Below are 19872 nucleotides of genomic sequence, written 5' to 3'. Positions count from 1 at the left end.
CAGAATTCAGAATGTTTTGGATATTTATTACAGGAGATCTCACTACAGGTAGATAACTATAAATCATTTTCAAAAAATGTGTGCTTCAAATGATTTTTTTTTTAAGAAGGAAAGAAAAACATTAAATATTCATGCCATTTTGAAACTGAATAACATTTCAAGTTCAACCTACATTTCAAGTATAAAATGTATGTCTTTGTATTCTCTGAGAGTGTCTAAGAGTGTTATAATAGGCTTTTATATCAACTCTGTGCGTCTAAAACAAAATCCATTATTGTGGCATGTCTTAACCTTTCTCATCTAGAGTCATTTAACTGTTAAGGGATAGTTGTCACGTAACCCAGGGCTGAATACAGCGAAGAATCCTTTAGATGACACAACGTTAAACAAACTGTAGAGATGTGCCTTTGATTCAGCATCATAAAAGGAAAGCATCTGTCGGTCACAATCTAAGAACACTCCCAGTGATGTAAGAATATTTTCTCCAGATTCTGGTAGGTCTAAGAATATGAAAGGACTTTCATTTCCAGATACTGGCATTTGAGGGTCAGCATGGACATAATAACCTTTTCCTTCTTCATATGTAACAACCCAGAAACCATTCTCAGGGGTTAAGGGGAAAACAGCCCTTGACTGAGTGGCTTCGTATGTGGCTACACCAACATACCATAACTGTTTCTTCAAAATATTATCATCCCTCACCTTCACTTCCCAGTATAACTGTCCGGAGCGGAATATGTCCTCACTAAAGACACGAAGAGCTGTGGAAACATCAATTACTTTTGACTTCTTCCAAAAAGCCTTCCTTGTAGCTGCATACACGTCTAGGTTAGGGTTAGCAGACTTTGGGTCCAGAGTGATTACCACTAAAAAAAGAGAATAGGATTTGGTGATTTCATTCACTCACATGGTTTGCTAATATGGATGTAACTTGATGAAGGTACAGCCATGTAATGATATTATGTTAGTTCTTTGATCATGTGTCCTACCTTTGAATCTTTTCACTTCGCCCCATGCTGTAAATGAACAAATCAAATCAGATAAATATTTATCCACTAATCTTATCAACTGAAAATAGACATTGGGTTGCACCACCTTTCTTCTTATGGGTGTTCAATAAATGCTAATAACCCTGAATGACTGTGCTTGTGGGGTGAATAAGTTCTAAAAACCTAGAAAAAAAAACATTCAATAATGAAAAGGTATGTCAATATAAATTTAGCTTTTGGTACATCTTTCTGTGTAGTTGTTTCCTTGACATTTTGCATCCCACATTCTGCATGAGTAAAACATATGATTATTGACATAGTTTATTATTGATACATAATATAAATCAACCATATTGATTGATCTCTATGATCGATGCATGATACATTACTCATTAAGTTAAATCCTTAGCTGCTACATTCATTTTTGGACTTATAAATGAATGATATATACCCATTGATTCTTGAAGACAATAACTTATAAATGCCTCATGAGCTTAGTTCACCTGTCTTACCACATCAGAGACCAAAATATAAGACTTACTCCAATGTTTTTAAACAATGTAAATGTAAACAAACACTGTAAAGCCTCAAAACACGGTTAAAACTTCCCTGGAAACCCGACGTTGAATTCCATTGAATTCTGCTTTGGGCAGAAATGAGCGTTTGAATCAGGAACGTTTCCTCTCATGACCTCTACAAGCCAGAATGTTGAATAAATGTATATTTAAACGTACTTTACCGGTTGTCCGTGAGGTCGGTCCTTTTGGCGGTAGGAATTTGAGACAATATATCCACGGGAAACTATAATTACATAAACTTTTCAAAGCGCTGGTAGTGCTTTCAGATTTCTATCACCTGAAGCATGCGCACAAGATAAAAATACCTGCACGAGACGCATGCATACTTGCCGAGCTCGTGCACGTGTTTACATGGTTCTGCGCATGCTTCAGGTGATAGAAATCTGAAAAGCACTACCAGCGCTTTGAAAAGTTGATGTAATTATACTTTCCTATTTTTTTTAAACAATACAAACGTCAGCATACAAATGCACATAAAACATCAATGACATAACACCTGCTCAGACCCACCTGGTCAAACCCCCATCTCCAGAGCCCACATCACTTTCCACCACATGGCCTCAAACTGCACCATTTTGTTACTCTCTGTCGCCCACGCACTTTCAACATTTAGTTAATAAAACATCTGACCTTTCCATTGTGTTAATGATGGAGGATTGGTTGATTTCCAGTTTTTAAGTATCCGTGTTTTTCAAGATAATTGATGACAAAAGTATCGTCCAACCCTTCGGGTAACTCACTGCACTCATATGCCATGTCTTGAAATATGCAGACGGACGGATTAAAAGTACATTTACATTGTAATACTTCAGACAGCTAACTTTCTAACTACACCCATACCTTTTGGACTTTATAGCATTCCCAGAAGGCATGGATTATTGAGTCATTGTTAGTTTTACATGACTCTGCCAATGTGCTGTAAATTTGTGAATTTTGTCTCTTCTATAATAAACAATATAGTTTATACTGGATTAAGCGTACAGTTTTAACTGTAATTTTGTTAGTTGTGTTCCAACATTCTCTCCATCGTGTGCCAATATCAGTTATTTTTCAATCTTGGTTCCAATAGTCTATATTTTTTTTCTAAGAGATCGTCAGTTGGAAAGGCTTTCTGCAAGGTATTGTATATCTTACCTACAGTACCGGTCAAAAGTTTTAGAACACCTACTCATTCAAGGGTTTTTCTTTATTTTTACAATTTTCTACATTGTAGAATAATAGTGAAGACATCAAAACTATGAAATAACACATATGGAATCATGTAGTAACCAAAAAAGTGTTAAACACATTTTAGAGATTCTTCAAATAGCCACCCTTTGCCTTGATGACAGCTTTGCACACTCTTGGCATTCTCTTAACCAGCTTCACCTGGAATGCTTTTACAACAGTCTTGAAGGAGTTCCCGCATATGCTAAGCACTTGTTGGCTGCTTTTCCTTCACTCTGCGGATCGACTCATCCCAAACCATCTCAATTGGGTTGAGGTCGGGGGATTGTGGAGGCCAGGTCATCTGATGCAGCACTTCATCACTCTCCTTCTTGGTCAAATAGCCCTTACACAGCCTGGAGGTGTGTTGGGTCATTGTCCTGTTGAAAAACAAATGATAGTCCCACTAAGCCCAAACCAGATGGGATGGCGTATCGCTGCAGAATGCTGTGGTAGCCATGCTGGTTAAGTGTGCCTTGAATTCCAAATAAATCACAGACAGTGTCACCACACCATAACACCTCCTCCTCCATGATTTACGGTGGGAAATACACATGCAGAGATCATCCGTTCACCCACACGCGTCTCATAAAGACACGGCGGTTGGAACCAAAAATCTCAAATTTGGACTCCAGACCAAAGGACAAATTTCCACCGGTCTAATGTCCATTGCGCGTGTTTCTTGGCCCAAGCAAGTCTCTTCTTATTATTGGTGTCCTTTAGTAGTGGTTTCTTTGCAGCAATTCGACCATGAAGGCCTGATTCACACAGACGCCTCTGAACAGTTGATGTTGAGATGTGCATGTTACTTGAACTCTGTGAAGCATTTATTTGGGCAGCAATTTCTGAGGCTGGTATCTCTAATGAACTTATCCTCTGCAGCATTCCAGTGGCGTCCTCATGGGAGCCAGTTTCATCATAGCACTTGGTGGTTTTTTCGACTGCACTTGAAGAAACTTTCAAAGTTCTTGAAATGTTCCGTATTGACTGAACTTCATGTCTTAAAGTAATGGACTGTCATTTCTCTTTGCTTATTTGAGCTGTTCTTGCCATAATATGGACTTGGTCTTTTACCAAATAGGGCTATCTTCTGTATACCCCCTACTTTGTCACAACACAACTGATTGTCTCAAACGCATTAAGAAGGAAAGAAATTCCACAAATTAACTTTTAAGACGGCACACCTGTTAATTGAAATGCATTCCAGGTGACTACCTCATGAAGCTGGTTGAGATAATGCCAAGAGTGTGCAAAGCTGTCATCAAGGCAAAGGGTGGCTATTTGAAGAATCTCAAATATAAAATATATTTTGATTTGTTTAACACTTTTTTGGTTACTACATGATTCCATATGTGTTATTTCATAGTGTTGATGTCTTCACTATAATGTAGAAAACAGTAAAAATAAAGAAAAACCCTTGAATGAGTAGGTGTTCTAAAACTTTTGACCGGTAGTGTATATTGTGAATATCTTTTACTGACTCAAATAGGATTCCCTCAAGATTGCTCTGATGTCCAAAAGATTTCAAATCAAAATGTTCTGAAATTAAACTTTTAAGTTGCATGTATTTGAAAATATCTACATTGGTCAGTCAAAAATGGCTTTCTAATTCTGTCATGGAAATACATTTATTTCCTAATTTATTTACGATTTCTATGCCTTTAGTTTTCCATGTATACCAATTTATCGGTGAATTCTTAAAAGCTATCCATATGGTTGTGTTTTTCAGGAGTGATATATTTTCTTCCATGTTGTTATAGTGTTCTTAACTATGAAGTTGTTAATGTTCTTAGCTTTATCCTTTGAAAATAGACATGGAAAAGATTCTGGGGATGAGCATGCTTATCTTCAATATGTACGCATTGGTCCTCTAGTGCATTTAATTATATGTAAAGTAAAATCCTTGGGTGGCGAGTTGATACAATTCCAAGTCTAGAAGGTTAAAACCTCCCTCAGACTAAGGAAGATGTTAATCTTTCTTTTTTATTCTCTGAGCTTTATTTGCCCATACAAAGTCTGTTATGACCGAGTATACTTTTTAAAGAATGTCTTCAGTGGGGTAATTGATATTACCAAGAATAAATATCCAAACTTTGGGAGCCATGCCATTCTGAAGAGGTTAATTCTACCTGTAAGATTTATGGGAAGATTATTCCATTTAATTAGATCTGCTCATATTTTTGAGTAATAAAAGTTATTTTTATATCATTGTTGTTTGTTGTCACTTATTAAGTAAGTGTTTTATATTTTTTGTGGTCCACTTAAAGGATTGCTGTAGATCATTAGTATTTTTTTTTCCTTTTGCCATTATTTTGTTTCTTTTTTTTCACATCCATTTTATATCCTAAGATTTTAGAGTATTCTGTAAATATTTTTAGCAAGGGGGGCATTGAGTTTTTTTATATTGGTCAGGTATATCAGGAGATCATCTGCAAATAAGTTTAGTTTATATTCATGTTTACCAATACTGATACCTGTTATCTTTGGGTCTGACCCATGTCTAATTGTTTCTGCAAGTGGTTCAATTGCCAGTGCAAACAGGAGGGGGGAGAGAGGACATCCCTATCTTGTGCTCCTTTTCTAAAGCAATTTCATCAGATAATGTATTACTTGTGTATATTTTTTGCTTTAGAACATTTATATAATATTTTGATTTATTATTTCAGCTGGAAAGTAATTATACTTTCCTGTGGATGTGTTGTCTCACATTTCTACTGCCAAAAGGGCCAACCGCATGGACAACCGTAATGTGGTAAAGTACGTTAAAATATATATTTTATTCTACATTCTGGCTTGTAGAGGTCATGAGAGGAAACTTTCCTGATTCAAACGCTCATTTCTGCCCTTAGTACAATTCAGTGCAACTCAACGTCGGGTTTCCAGGCAAGGTTAAAACTACAATTTTGATATCATGGATGGTCAGTCCTTGCATCCGTAGCTCTGTGTATGAATTTGAGAGTGGTTACATTTATACAGGCCCACGCCTTAGCTTTTAACGAAAACAGAGGTGGGGTGAACACTTTGTTATTGTTTCAATTAAAGACTATTTAATGGAACAGTACCTTCATTTGGCACTTGACTTTTACCTACTTCACCTGGAGATGTATAAGAAACAGAGTGTCATAGTAAGAAATACCATTTGAAAATAGAACATCTATTTAATTTGAACACCACCTTACTGAGTTTAATTCTAAATGTATTTTAGTCAATTTCTAATTAAGTGACACATATTATTTAGCTAATGTACTGTAGATATACAGTATACACAATTTTTACATAAAATAATCAACAAACATAATCTTCACTACAAAACACAATAAATGCTCAGTCAAGTTACCTTAGCAATGTTAAATAAAATTATAATTAAATAATAAACAAAATGTACCTGCGACAAGAGCTGTTTCTTCTATTAAAAGAAGAAGACATTACAAAAAAAAGAAACCAAATATGTTAAAATCATGTTATAATATGTGTAGAAATACACACAATAGTAAAACATATAGAAGTAATACCTGGCTTCTCAGTAGACTCTGTTTTATCTGAAATAAAATGAAACTAATATTAATATAGGTAGGTCATGCAATATTACTTTGTTATTTATTTTTAAAATGTATTGTATTATATCAGGGATATTTTCAATGTTATCATCAAACCTAATATTATAAAGCGGCAAATCCTAACTTTCACTTCAGTTGAATTTTCACAAAGTCTCCAATTGACATCTATGCATGACTAAGTGAAAATGTTACTTAAGTGGAAGTTAAGATTTGCCCCTAAATGATTAGACAACACTTAATACCGTCTGCATAGACTGTTCACATTTAATTGAATATATGTTAGCTTGTTGACATACCTGTTTTTTTGTTCCAGATGAAGAGCCCAATGACAGTAAAGACTAGCAGTAAAATAATCAGAGTTGTGATGAAGGCTCCAAGACTCCAATGTCCTATACAAGGATTTATCAAACCATTAAACATTTTACATTTAATGAAATCTGTATTTAAAATCTGAAGTGAGTCTTATTTTCCAAGTTTATGATCTTGTCTTTTGGTAGATACAGTAACTCGAGACAACATGTTAGAGGTCTTCACCGGTCCACCTGTACCCGAAAAGTCGGGTTGGACCTAGTTGTCATGGGTCTCTGGTATTTGTAATTATAACCGATTTGCCCGTAAGGACCTGTACAGACCCGAACGCGACTGGTGACGTAGAGAGAGAATGAAAATGTCTTGCTTTTCACTAAAGTGGTGCGTGAAGCTTGCTGTTGTTGCCGGCCAATCACAAGTCATCAAAAGCATCACTATAGTAAAAGAGCCTCCCCGTGTGGCAAGCGAGTTAGGAGATACAGGTAATTGCCAAAATAAAGGAAACACCGACAAAGTGTCTTAAAGGGGAATAATGACAAATTTCGAAAATGTGTCTAAGTTCCTAAACCCCTCGAACTCGTTGTTGGACTGTCTGTCAAAGTGCAGACCTCTCTCACTCAGGGAGAGCTAGAGTGAAAGCTATGCCACAGGGTTATGCAGCCCCCCACTCACTGCAGCGCTAGATAGAACTTTGTGGAAAAACAGAAATCTACGAAAAAAATAAACATTCTGTCACAGTGAAAATACTAAATTGGGGAAGTCCAATCAATTGTGAGATATGACATATACATTTTATGTGATGAATATGGGTCGCGGGTTCACAATTTGATCTTTTCTGAGATCTAACATGGTCATACCATGGAGATGGTCATACCATGGATAATTTTGCTATTTGAATTTGAATTTTAAGACACTTTAGGTATGAAAAAAGAAACGATTTGATAAAATATTGGATTTGGCATTTACTACTATAGTCCATTTGCATTTTAGTCATTTAGCAGACGCTCTTACCCAGAGCGACTTACAGGAGCAATTAGGTTTAAGTGCCTTGCTCAAGGGGACATCAACATATTTTTCACCTTGTCGGCTCGGGATTTGAACCAGCGACCTTTCGGTTACTGGCTCAACGCTCTTAACCGCTAGGCTACCTGCTTCCATAGAACTGCATTGAATAACACATTCATAAATGGCAAAACAGACAGTCAAAAACATTTATCATAAGGAATAAGGTTTTGACATGTCTGTACTATATCTAGGATATATAAGAAAGCAACATTGTTGAATACCCGTTTCTTATTGGCTAGAAGGGCATTCTAGAATGGACATTAAAACCAGATAACGGGACAGTTGGAAAAGATATTGGGACACCTTGCAATCATGACGCAACAAGCGCATACACATGCAGACCGTACTGGCTACAAAGTTACAGAAAGCTACACCAACAACCACGCAAACTAAAATTGGATACATTGCAAACACAGGTCCAAAGAGAAAATTGTATTACTTCCATACTTTCATTCATTTTTTAAACCGCTACTGGGTTACCTTCAGATGAGTCCCGTGACACTTGTGGGGGTCGTACAAACTGAGAAGACCATTGTGTTTGTGAGAGCCTCATCTTTCCATATAGTGGTCATATTAGTTTGTAGCCCAAACGGTTCAAACGCGACACACAGAAGTTGACACTTCAATGATACCGACTTCAGACGAGTCCCGTGGAGCTTGTGGGAGTCGTAGAGCAAGACGGAGAACAACATCATGTTTGTGAGAGTCTCATCTTTCCATAGAGTATTAGTTTACCACTTTCCATTGCATTTGCGTATGTAGTGGATTGAGACGCAGCCAATACAAAAAAACGATCTCTATCTTAGACGGATTTTGATTGGTGTTTTTGTATTATGTTGCGTCAATCAACTCTTAAGGATTAATTAACTCAGGAATCACACATGTGGAAGCACCTGCTTTCAATATACTTTGTATCCCTCATTTACTGAAGTGTTCTTTATTGTGTCAGTTACCTGTTGATCATATCTAATTAATGGAATATGGAATTAAAATGACGGAATTAAAAGGTAAATGAGAAGGATAGACTACAATGACCAAGATCTATGGCAGCTAGAAGTTAGTCTAACTAGTGCGAGTCGGCTTGGTTGCTGTTTTTCTCTCTCTCTCCCTGCCTGGACCCGCATTACTCACACACACACACACACACACACACACACACACACACACACACACACACACACACACACACACACACACACACACACACACACACACACACACACACACACACACGCGCACACACGCACACACGCACACAGCCCCTCCCCCTGCTAGAGTGGCTCCGTTTCTCTCTCCATCACGCTTTAACAGCTCCAGTTAAGTTCTTTTGCTGCTTCCCTCAGATTGGATCAGACCGGGTCTGGTTGTCCTTGGGTCCGTTCAGACCAAGTCTCTATCTTTTAAGAATTAATTTATTCAGGTGGGTGTCCGTGTAGGAAAGCCCAAGGTCCATTTCACAACAGGTCCAAGTTTTTTTTGTTGACTGGTTTGTGGGTATAATTAACTTATTGTGTTAAGTTGACTAAGATATTAAATGATGAGATACTGATTAAGATTTCTGAGATTCTCACTCTTCGTTGAAGCTCTGGGCAGGATTCTACTCTCCTTCTTCACCTCCTCAGACAGAGAGACTGTACAGGAGAGCCAATCGGAGTCTGAGGGAGAATACAGCAGCCAACTACTCACACTCACCAAGCCCTGAGGATCTGAAACAGAGAGCAAGGGGGGGATATACACACTTATTCACAGACAGACACAAACAGCCATACATAGTTGCAGTAATGATCCAGACTAGTGTCTGCAATAACCTGGAGTGTTGAGTACTTCTTGTCCATTTCTGATCTCTGTCCCCGCTTTGTTTCTCCAGGTGAGTGTAGGTTGTGGTGACCATCCCTCTGATGAACAGGTAACGTTCACCTGACTTCCTCCTCCTCTTGCTTCAGCAACAGAGACCACTGGGGTACCACCTAGTACTAATGGCCAGATAAGGCGGGAGTTGGGGCAAATTACAACCGTGAGGACAATGATTGTGAGAATCTATTTAATTGTGTGCATTACATTTTCCCCTGGGTTACTTTAAACTTGCATAAACAATTGCCGCCACCTCTCTACATTTCAAAGAGAGAGATCACCCAAGTTACGAAATGGCATATTGGTTTCCTTACCCTGTAAGCAGTGTTAGACTGCCACTTGTCCATAGACTGCTTACAGACTAAGTAAACCAATGTCATTTTGTGAACTATTCCTTTAAACTAAAGTTACAATATCCGTTTCACTACAATATTGTGAATATTACAGTATATTTGCAGTGCAACTGTTCTGTCTGTCCCTCACACACAGCTAAACACAGTGCCTTCAGAAAGTATTAACACCCCTTTTCCACATTTTGTTACAAAGTGGGATTGAAATGGATTTAATTGTCATTTTTCTGTCAACAATCTGCACAAAATACTGTCAAAGTGGAAAATAAAACACTAATATATCTTGATTAGATAAGTATTCAATCCCTGAGTCAATACGTTAGAATCACCTTTGGCAGCAATTATAGCTGTGAGTAAGCTGGGTAAGTCTCTAAGAGCTTTGCACACCTGGATTGTACAATATTTGCTCATTATTCTTTTAAATTCTTCAAGCTCTGTCAAGTTGTTTGTTGATCATTGGCCTTGTGTTTTAGGTAATTGTCCTGCCGAAAGGTGGATTTATCTCCCAGACTGTTGGAAAGCAGACTGAACCAAGTTTTGCTCTAGGATTTTGCCTGTGCTTAGCTCTATTCTGTTTATTTTTATCCCAAAAAATGACAAGCATACCCATAACATGATGCAGGCACCACCATGCTTGAAAATATGAAGTGTGGTACTAAGTGTTTTGTTGAATTTGCCCGAAACATAACGCTTTGTATTCAGGACAAAATTATATTTTATTCACCATATTTTTTGCAGTATTACTTTAATGCCTTATTGCAAACAGGATGCATGTTTTGGAATATTTATTTTCTGTACAGGCTTCCTTCTTTTCCTTCTAGTATTGTAAAGTAAATACAATGTTGTTGATCCATCCTCAGTTTTCTCCTATCACAGCCATTAAACCATACAACTGTTTTAAAATCACCATGGTGAAATGCCTGAGCGGTTTCCTTCCTCTCCAGAAACTGAGTTAGGAAGGGCGCCTGTATCTTTGTAGTGGCTGGGTGTATTGATACACCATCCAAAGTGTAATTAATAATTTCACCATGCTCAAAGGGATATTCAATGTCTGCTTTTCTTTTTTTTTACCCATCTACCAATAGGTGCCCTTCTTTGCGAACCATTGGAAAACCTCCCCGGTCTTTGTGGTTGAATCTGTGCTTGAAATTCACTGCTCGACTAAGGGACCTTACAGATAATTTTATGTGTGTGGTACAGAAATGTAGTAGTGATTTAAAAATAATGTTAAACACTATTATTGCACACAAAGTGAGTCCATGCAACTTATTATGTGACTTATTGAGCACATTTACACTCCTGAACTATTTTAGGCTTGCCATTGTCACGATCGTCGGGAACAGAGGACCAAGGCGCAGCGTTGAAGGTGAACATGCTTTTTATTAATGCTACACGAACAAAACAACAAACGATACGTGAAGTCCTACGGTACAAACACAAACCAAAAGGAACAAGATCCCACACCATACTGTGGGAAACAGGCTGACTAAGTATGGTTCCCAATCAGAGACAACAAGCAACAGCTGATTCACGTTGCCTCTGATTGAGAACCACACTGGCCAACATAGAAACACAATACTAGAACGAACACAAATGAAAACTCACACCCTGGCTCAACATACTAGAGTCCCCAGAGCCAGGGCGTGACAGTACCCCCCCCAAACACCACAGGGGAGGGACCGGGTGGGCACTCCGCCTTGGCGGCGGATCCGGCTCCGGGCCTGATCCCCACTCCCTCTCCAACCCCCCAAAGTACCCCTGGTCCGGTCTGGCCCCGCTGGCCGGAGCTGGACTGCACACTGGTGGAGCGGATTGCTCTAGCACCGGCGTGAAGCAGCTGACCGGTGCCGGACCAGGCACCGGTGGAACAGGCACGGGCCATGCCGGACTGACGACGCACACCACTGGCTTGGTGTGGGGAGCAGGAACGGGCCGGACCGGGCTGGCGACGCTCACCATAGGCTTGGTGCGGGGAGCAGGAGCGGGCCGGACCGGGCTGGCGACGCGCACCATTGGCTTGGTGCGGGGAGCAGGAGCGGGCCGGACCGGGCTGGCGATGCGCACTATTGGCTTGGTGCGGGGAGCAGGAACAGGCCGGGCCGGGCCGGCGACGCGCACCATAGGCTTGGTGCGGGGAGCAGGAACAGGCCGGGCCGGGCCGGCGACGCGCACCATAGGCTTGGTGCGGGGAGCAGGAACAGGCCGGGCCGGGCTGGCGACATTCACCATTGGCTTGGTGCGGGGAGCAGGAACAGGCCGGGTCGGGCTGGCGACGCGCACCATTGGCTTGGTGCGGGGAGCAGGAGCGGGCCGGACCGGGCTGACGAAGCGCACCACTGACTTGGTGCGGAGAGCAGGAATGGACCGGACTGGGCTGGCGACACGCACCACAGGCTCGGTGCAAGGGACAGGAACAGACCGGACTGGGGACACACACCACTGGCCCTACGCAGAGATCAGGAACGGGCCGGACTGGACTGGTAACACACCCCAGTACCTCTCGCCGTGCCTCTACACCTTCCTTCCCCTTTTTGACCAGTGGCCCCCGTAACCTGGCGGCCTCCTCTGCCAACCCGCTGGGCCGCTCTATCGCGGTCTCCTGCTGCCCCGTCGTCCACGGCGTGAGCCCCCCCCTAAAAAATGTATGGGCTTCTCTCCTACCCGTGGACCAGGTCTCCATATCTCTCGCCAGCCTTTCGCCCTTCTGCTTCCAAGTCAAGCCCCTCTCTTCCTCACACGGCTTGACCCAGTCGAGGAGGCGAAGGAGATCCGCTAGAGATCTCCCTGGCAATGGCTCCTGGACACGCTGCTTGGTCCAGTCTTGGTGGGATCTTCTGTCACGATCGTCGGGAACAGAGGACCAAGGCGCAGCGTTGAAGGTGAACATGCTTTTTATTAAAGCTACACGAACAAAACAACAAACGATACGTGAAGTCCTACGGTACAAACACAAACCAAAAGGAACAAGATCCCACACCATACTGTGGGAAACAGGCTGACTAAGTATGGTTCCCAATCAGAGACAACAAGCAACAGCTGATTCACGTTGCCTCTGATTGAGAACCACACTGGCCAACATAGAAACACAATACTAGAACGAACACAAATGAAAACTCACACCCTGGCTCAACATACTAGAGTCCCCAGAGCCAGGGCGTGACAGCCATAACAAAACGGATTGAATACTTCTTGACTCAAGACATTTTAGCTTTTCATTTTTAATTAATTTGTAAACATTTCTAAAAACACAATTCCACTTTGACATTATGGATTATTGTGTGTAGTTCAGTGACACAACATCTCAATTTAATCCATATAAAATGCAGCCTGTAAAACAACAACATTTGGAAAAAGTCAAGGGGTGTGAATACTTTCTGAAGGCACTGTAGCTACCCATTCCACACTGTCTACACAAGCACAGTGCAGTCTTCAGTCCCTTACCATTTACTGTGAGGAAGACACTGGCCTTTTCATACCACTGTGCGCTGCTGACATGGCACACATACTCCCCCCTGTCTTCTAGAGTGACCCTCTCCAGTGTCAGTGATACGTTCCCTCTCTCCAGCCCCCCAGTTAGAGACACCCTGCCCCTGTACTGGGGGTCCACAGGGGCTTCCTGGATCTTGTGATCTTTGTACAACAAGGCAGGTTTGTTGAAGTCACCGGACCGGTACCAGCGCACCTCCAATGGCTCCGCATTGAAGAGAGGTGAGAGTTCACAAGCCAGAGAGACCGAGGAGTTCAATGCGGTCAAGATCAGACCATGAGGGACCATCAAAGTGAAAACCGCTGAGATAAGAGTGAGATGTAGAGTGCTTGTAAGAGGGTGTGAAAATTAGCAATTTATATAGGGCATTACAACACTTTGCTTCATAAGGGACTATACAGCCTGGTGTTAATCCTCTATAACTGTGGTTATAGATTTTGATGAGCAGTTATTACCACCTACTGTATGTGGTGCATTGTAATGCATTATGTATAGCTCATAAGGCATACATGTGTTTATAATGCATTATGAAGAGGGTATTTTTTAAAAAGAGGGTATAATTTAAAAAAGCTAAGACAGTTACAGTGGGGGAAAAAAGTATTTAGTCAGCCACCAATTGTGCAGGTTCTCCCACTTAAAAAGATGAGAGAGGCCTGTAATTTTAATCACAGGTACACGTCAACTATGACAGACAATGAGAATGTTTTTCTCCAGAAAATCACATTGTAGGATTTTTAATGAATTTATTTGCAAATTATGGTGGAAAATAAGTATTTGGTCAATAACATAAGTTTCTCAATACTTTGTTATATGCCCTTTGTTGGCAATGACACAGGTCAAACGTTTTTTGTAAGTCTTCACAAGGTTTTCACACACTGTTGCTGGTATTTTGGCCCATTCCTCCATGCAGATCTCCTCTAGAACAGTGATGTTTTGGGGCTGTCGCTGGGCAACACAGACTTTCAACTCCCTCCAAAGATTTTCTATGGGGTTGAGATCTGGAGACTGGCTAGGCCACTCCAGGACCTTGAAATGCTTCTTACGAAGCCACTCCTTCGTTGCCCGGGCGGTGTTTTTGGGATCATTGTCATGCTGAAAGACCCAGCCACGTTTAATCTTCAATGCCCTTGCTGATGGAAGGAGGTTTTCACTCAAAATCTCACAATACATTCATTATTTCCTTTACACGGATCAGTCGTCCTGGTCCCTTTGCAGAAAAACAGCCCCAAAGCATGATGTTTCCACCCCCATGCTTCACAGTAGGTATGGTGTTCTTTGGATGCAACTCAGCATTCTTTGTCCTCCAAACACCACGAGTTGAGTTTTTACCAAAAAGTTATATTTAGGTTTCATCTGACCATATGACATTCTCCCAATCCTCTTCTGGATCATCCAAATGCACTCTAGCAAACTTCAGACGGGCCTGGACATGTACTGGCTTAAGCAGGGGGACACGTCTGTCACTGCAGGATTTGAGTCCCTGGCGGCGTAGTGTGTTACTGATGGTAGGCTTTGTTACTTTGGTCCCAGCTCTCTGCAGGTCATTCACTAGGTCCCCCCGTGTGGTTCTGGGATTTTTGCTCACCGTTCTTGTGATCATTTTGACCCCACGGGGTGAGATCTTGCGTGGAGCCCCAGATCGAGGGAGATTATCAGTGGTCTTGTATGTCTTCCATGTCCTAATAATTGCTCCCACAGTTGATTTCTTCAAACCAAGCTGCTTACCTATTGCAGATTCAGTCTTCCCAGCCTGGTGCAGGTCTACAATTTTGTTTCTGGTGTCCTTTGACAGCTCTTTGGTCTTGGCCATAGTGGAGTTTGGAGTGTGACTGTTTGAGGTTGTGGACAGGTGTCTTTTATACTGATAACAAGTTCAAACAGGTGCCATTAATACAGGTAAAGAGTGGAGAACAGAGGAGCCTCTTAAAGAAGAAGTTACAGGTCTGTGAGAGCCAGAAATCTTGCTTGTTTGTAGGTAACCAAATACTTATTTTCCACCATAATTTGCAAATAAATTCATTAAAAATCCTACAATGTGATTTTCTGGAGAAAAAAAATCTCAATTTGTCTGTCATAGTTGACGTGTACCTATGATGAAAATTACAGGCCTCTCTCATCTTTTTAAGTGGGAGAACTTGCACAATTGGTGGCTGACTAAATACTTTTCCCCCCACTGTATATGGAAGAAATCAATGTTTTTGCAACTATTAGACAGTTGATGTGCTCACCTGGACTTTGAGCTGCCATGCGAACTGTCAGAGCTGTCAGTGTCATCATTCTCAGCCACAGACCTGTGTTAAAGATAAAGGACATCCTATTGATGACAATATCATCATAACTGCAGTTATTATAAGACATTTAATCTATTGCGTCAATAAACACGTACAGTAGTACATACACTGGTATGTTCAGAAAAATATATATTGAGTAGAACAGACATGCCTTTAGGTAGAGTATAATGGAATTTATTTCTGTAATGTTCAGTATGTCGCACCCTCCTGAATGTGACCTTGGTCATTTGATCCAATTCCACGATGTGTCTCAAAGCTAAAACTATTAGGTCATACAGCCAATGTGCAGGAACCATTGAACAAATAGACTATGTAATACTGAACTTTGGACCATAAGATGTTGGACAAGTTAAATTACAGTGCATTCGGAAAGTATTCAGACCCCTTGACTTGCTCCACTTCGTTACGTTACAGCCTTAATCTAAAATTGATTTAAAAACGTTTTCCCTCATCAATCTACACACAATACCCCATAATGACAAAAACTGGTTTTTAGAATTTTTTGCAAATGTATACAAAAACCCCCCTGAAATGTACATTTACATAACCATTCAGACCCTTTACACAGTACTTTGTTTAAGCACTTTTGGAAGCGATTACAGCCTCAAGTCTTCTTGGGTATGACGCTACAAGCTTGGCACACCTGTATTTGGGGATTTTCTCCCATTCTTCTTTGCAGATCCTCTAAAGGTCTGTCAGGTTGGATGGGGAGCGTCTCTATGTATTAGGTAATAAGGGTTTTGTCAAAGGACAACACTGGCAAGTGGAGGAAAAGGATAATGGTTGTCTCTGAAAAACTGTCATGGTATGTTGGTGGAACAATAGTGGAATCGGCGGTTTCCCTTCAAAATAAAAAACCCTAATTGAAAGTAATGCAAACGGATACAAATAGTGAAATCATGCCCTATTTGGACTAGATAATGCTAAACAAGGTTGGAAATCACCTCCCCAGTCAGCCTATTGTGCGTATTGACATTAATATTCCACTGTACAGCCTTACCTATGGATTGTGGATCAATTATATAGGGTATCATATAATTCTGGACTAAGTTTGAATCGTACTACACAGGCTCCAACGCTCGTCGGATGTGGCAGGGCCTACAAACTATTACAGACTACAAAGGGAAGCACAGCCGTGAGCTACCCAGTGACACGAGCCTACCAGACGAGCTAAATTACTTCTATGCTCGCTTCGAGGCAAGCAACACTGAAGCATGCATGAGAGCATTCAAATTGCGACATGGTATCACAATCTTTGCAAGTTTCAATGGGGACTTTTATTTTGAAGGCAAACCACCGATTCCACTGTTGTTGCTCACGCTAATGTTGTTCAGGACACACACGTCGTCTGTGCCACATAATGTGCGCACCACGACGTTGGCAAGACAAAAAAACTTCAGGAAAGATGGTTGTTTAATGTGAGAGGCTCAAGGATGTTACGATTTTGAAAGTCATGTAGTGTAAGCCGGGCATTAGGGAATTACTTTGTGTTAATCAATTTATTCACCTTTACACTAACTTAAATATTTTCCATCCAACAGAGACAAAAAAACGAATTAAAGATAATTCATGAACATTCTTCACCATATAATATGACATAACACTGACAATCATGCTTCATTTCTTACAGTTTGGTTTACAATATATTTACCTAAGTATGTTTATTACAAATGTGCATTAATATGTAAGGTAAAAAAAAAAAAAAAGCTTTTATACATTTTCCACACAATTTAAATTGTAGGCTATCTGTGTTTTCTATTTACTTGGTATTTGTTTTATGCAGATTGGCAGATGAAAAAATTCAAAGGTAGGAAAAACAATCCATGACAAGATTAATGCATGTTTATGTTATGTTTAACACAGTTATTGTATAGGCCTAGATTACATGGCTTTAGTCAGTACAGCGGGAAGGTAGAGGTGGGATACGAATAGTAGGAGCATTCGTTTTTGCAGAGTTGCCAAAAACCGGAAATTCAGGATTTCAGGGGACATGAGAGTGCCTGTGACAGGACTTCTGCTGCTTCTCGTTCTTAAGATTTGTTTTTGCATCTTTTACTTTTGTTTTTGTACACCAGTCTCAAACAGCTGAAAATATAATATTTTTAGTTAAGGAAAATATTATTCATAGCGGTTTAGATGGTACAATGATTATTTACACTATAATTGCTTGTTTGTCACTAAATTGAAATTAGGCAAGCTATTAGAATTTTAGCAACCAGGAAATGGCGGAGTGATTTCTTCATAGTGCATCTTTAAAGCAATAAAGCAGCATGTCTTTCTAAATACAACTAAACAAGGCGAGGAGATGAGAGAAAGTGAAGGGAGATACACCATTCTTAAAAGAATGGTAGTAGTTTATCTGGTGAAATTCATTTCTACCTGAATGCATGATCCCTCTCCTTCAATTTCCAGCTGTTGTAACAAAGTAATCTTCGGCTTTGGTATCCTCAGATTACACTATGGATTCATGACCAGTTGACATATCCACAGTGTATGTTAATTCTAGTTTGTAAGCGAGAATGAAGATAGTACAGCTTCTCCCCTCCCCTCCCCTCCCCTTATCTATATTTCCCTTATCTATATTTCCCTATTTCCGTCTAGTCATGTGACAGGGCTATGTTTTTGAAAACTGCACAGCCCAATCTTCAAATAAAACGCCAACCCTGGCGTAACTGCAGTAAAATAATTACGCCATGTGGTGCTTTATCTTGGCTCTTAGTCAAACTCCGCAAAAGTGAAACTAAAATTTAGGTTTAGGCATTCATTCCAAATGGTTAAATTAAGGTTTGGGAAAGGCTTAAAAAACACACACAAAAACAATTGTCTAGCACGGGGATTGAACACATGCGCCTCGGATTCGACTCTGCACCTTAAACACCTATCCACCATCCACCATCGCCCTAGTGAGCCGTCAGCTGCTAGAAGGTAATAGGCGCTCACATTGCACCTAGTGGATGGTATAGCTTCCACATGTCGCAAGGTCCAAATAAAATAAGATCAAACTTTATTTATACAGCACATTTCAGACATGGAATGCAATGCAATGTGTTTCACAGGAAAAAACGAATAAAAACAATGAAAATAAAAATGGAAATATTTACTACACAGATGCATGACGCGTTTGGAATTCCATGAACAGAACTCTATAGTATGAACTGTCAAGTCTAGACATGGCCTAGAAACAGTAGATCTGTTCTATGTGCCCTATTTCTAGGCTTCCCGTTCTTAAGATTTGTTTTTGCGTCTTTTACTTTTGGTTTTGTACACCAGTCTCAGCCACTTCTCCTCAATGCCCCTACTAACCTAAGGTAGCCAGGCGTAAAATAAACACCTGAAACGAGATCTCCCACATTCTGGTCTTGATGAGAGTAAAAGAAAACTGTCAGGAGAGGTTCTCTTCTGCACTGTTCAACCAATCCAGTAAATGTGAAGGAGGAGTTAAGATGGAGTGTCTCCTTGTTAAAGGGAAAAATCACTCAAAAACTATATATATTTATTTTTTTAAATATATTTTTTAATTAGTCCACAGTTGATACAAAATGCATCATATGATGCAAAACGCATAATCATGATGATGTGGCTGGAGAAACGTTTCTTCTTAAAAGTCCAATATCTTAACAACTTGACTGCTGACAGACAAACCATTTTGGGACTGTATCAACACTGGACTAATGAAAAAAATACCAAAAGATCGTTTTTGAGTGAAATTCCCCTTTAACGTCCAAAAGCAGAAGTCCTGTCACAGGCTCTCTCATTTCCCCTGAAAATAAAATGTCCAGTTGTTGGCAACTCTGCAAAGGCTAATGCCCCTACTGTCCGTCTCCCATCTCTACCTTCCGGGTGTACTGACTAAAGCCATAAAAAAATATGAAAGGGGGTCGGTACCTCTTTAAAAAATACAAAAAAACATACAGAGTCATAGCTGTAGTATTGGCCTAATTAAAATACATGTGTATAATGTAAAGTATGTCTAATTTGACATGTTTTCACTTTCATCTCCTAGTACTCGTTCAATATATTCTTATTTGCTATGAGTCACGTTGTCCAGGACTGAACACAGGAAGAAAGTTTGATGCTTTCACATCAGTAAAAGTGTAGAGCTGTGACACTGTATCAACATTATAAAAATACATAGTGTGTCTGGCACAGTCTAGAAACACTCCCAATGTAAATAGCTCTTCTCTAACTG

General features: G+C 40.3%; 1 protein-coding gene across 1 annotated transcript; it reads right to left on the bottom strand.

The window, feature by feature from the left end:
* Positions 1–331: 331 nt before the first annotated feature.
* Positions 332–18202, bottom strand: LOC311112105 (butyrophilin subfamily 3 member A2-like; the record flags this gene model as incomplete). The annotated part of the gene is made up of 13 exons (XM_084155082.1): positions 18063–18202; positions 15621–15683; positions 13347–13694; positions 9513–9677; positions 9276–9410; positions 6627–6719; positions 6286–6312; positions 6159–6179; positions 5836–5868; positions 1225–1276; positions 990–1018; positions 668–866; positions 332–365 (listed from the first exon to the last, which is right to left on the bottom strand). Exons 1-13 carry the CDS (start codon positions 18070–18072, stop codon positions 332–334), a joined length of 1209 nt encoding a protein of 402 aa, XP_084011208.1. The 5' UTR covers positions 18073–18202.
* Between the last annotated feature and the right edge of the window lie 1670 nt (positions 18203–19872).

Source organism: Coregonus lavaretus (assembly GCF_964263955.1).
Source record: "Coregonus lavaretus genome assembly, chromosome: 38".
Lineage (NCBI taxonomy): Eukaryota > Metazoa > Chordata > Actinopteri > Salmoniformes > Salmonidae > Coregonus > Coregonus lavaretus.
The sequence above is the reverse complement of the archived record's forward strand: the minus strand, read 5'-3'. Positions and strand labels throughout refer to the sequence as shown.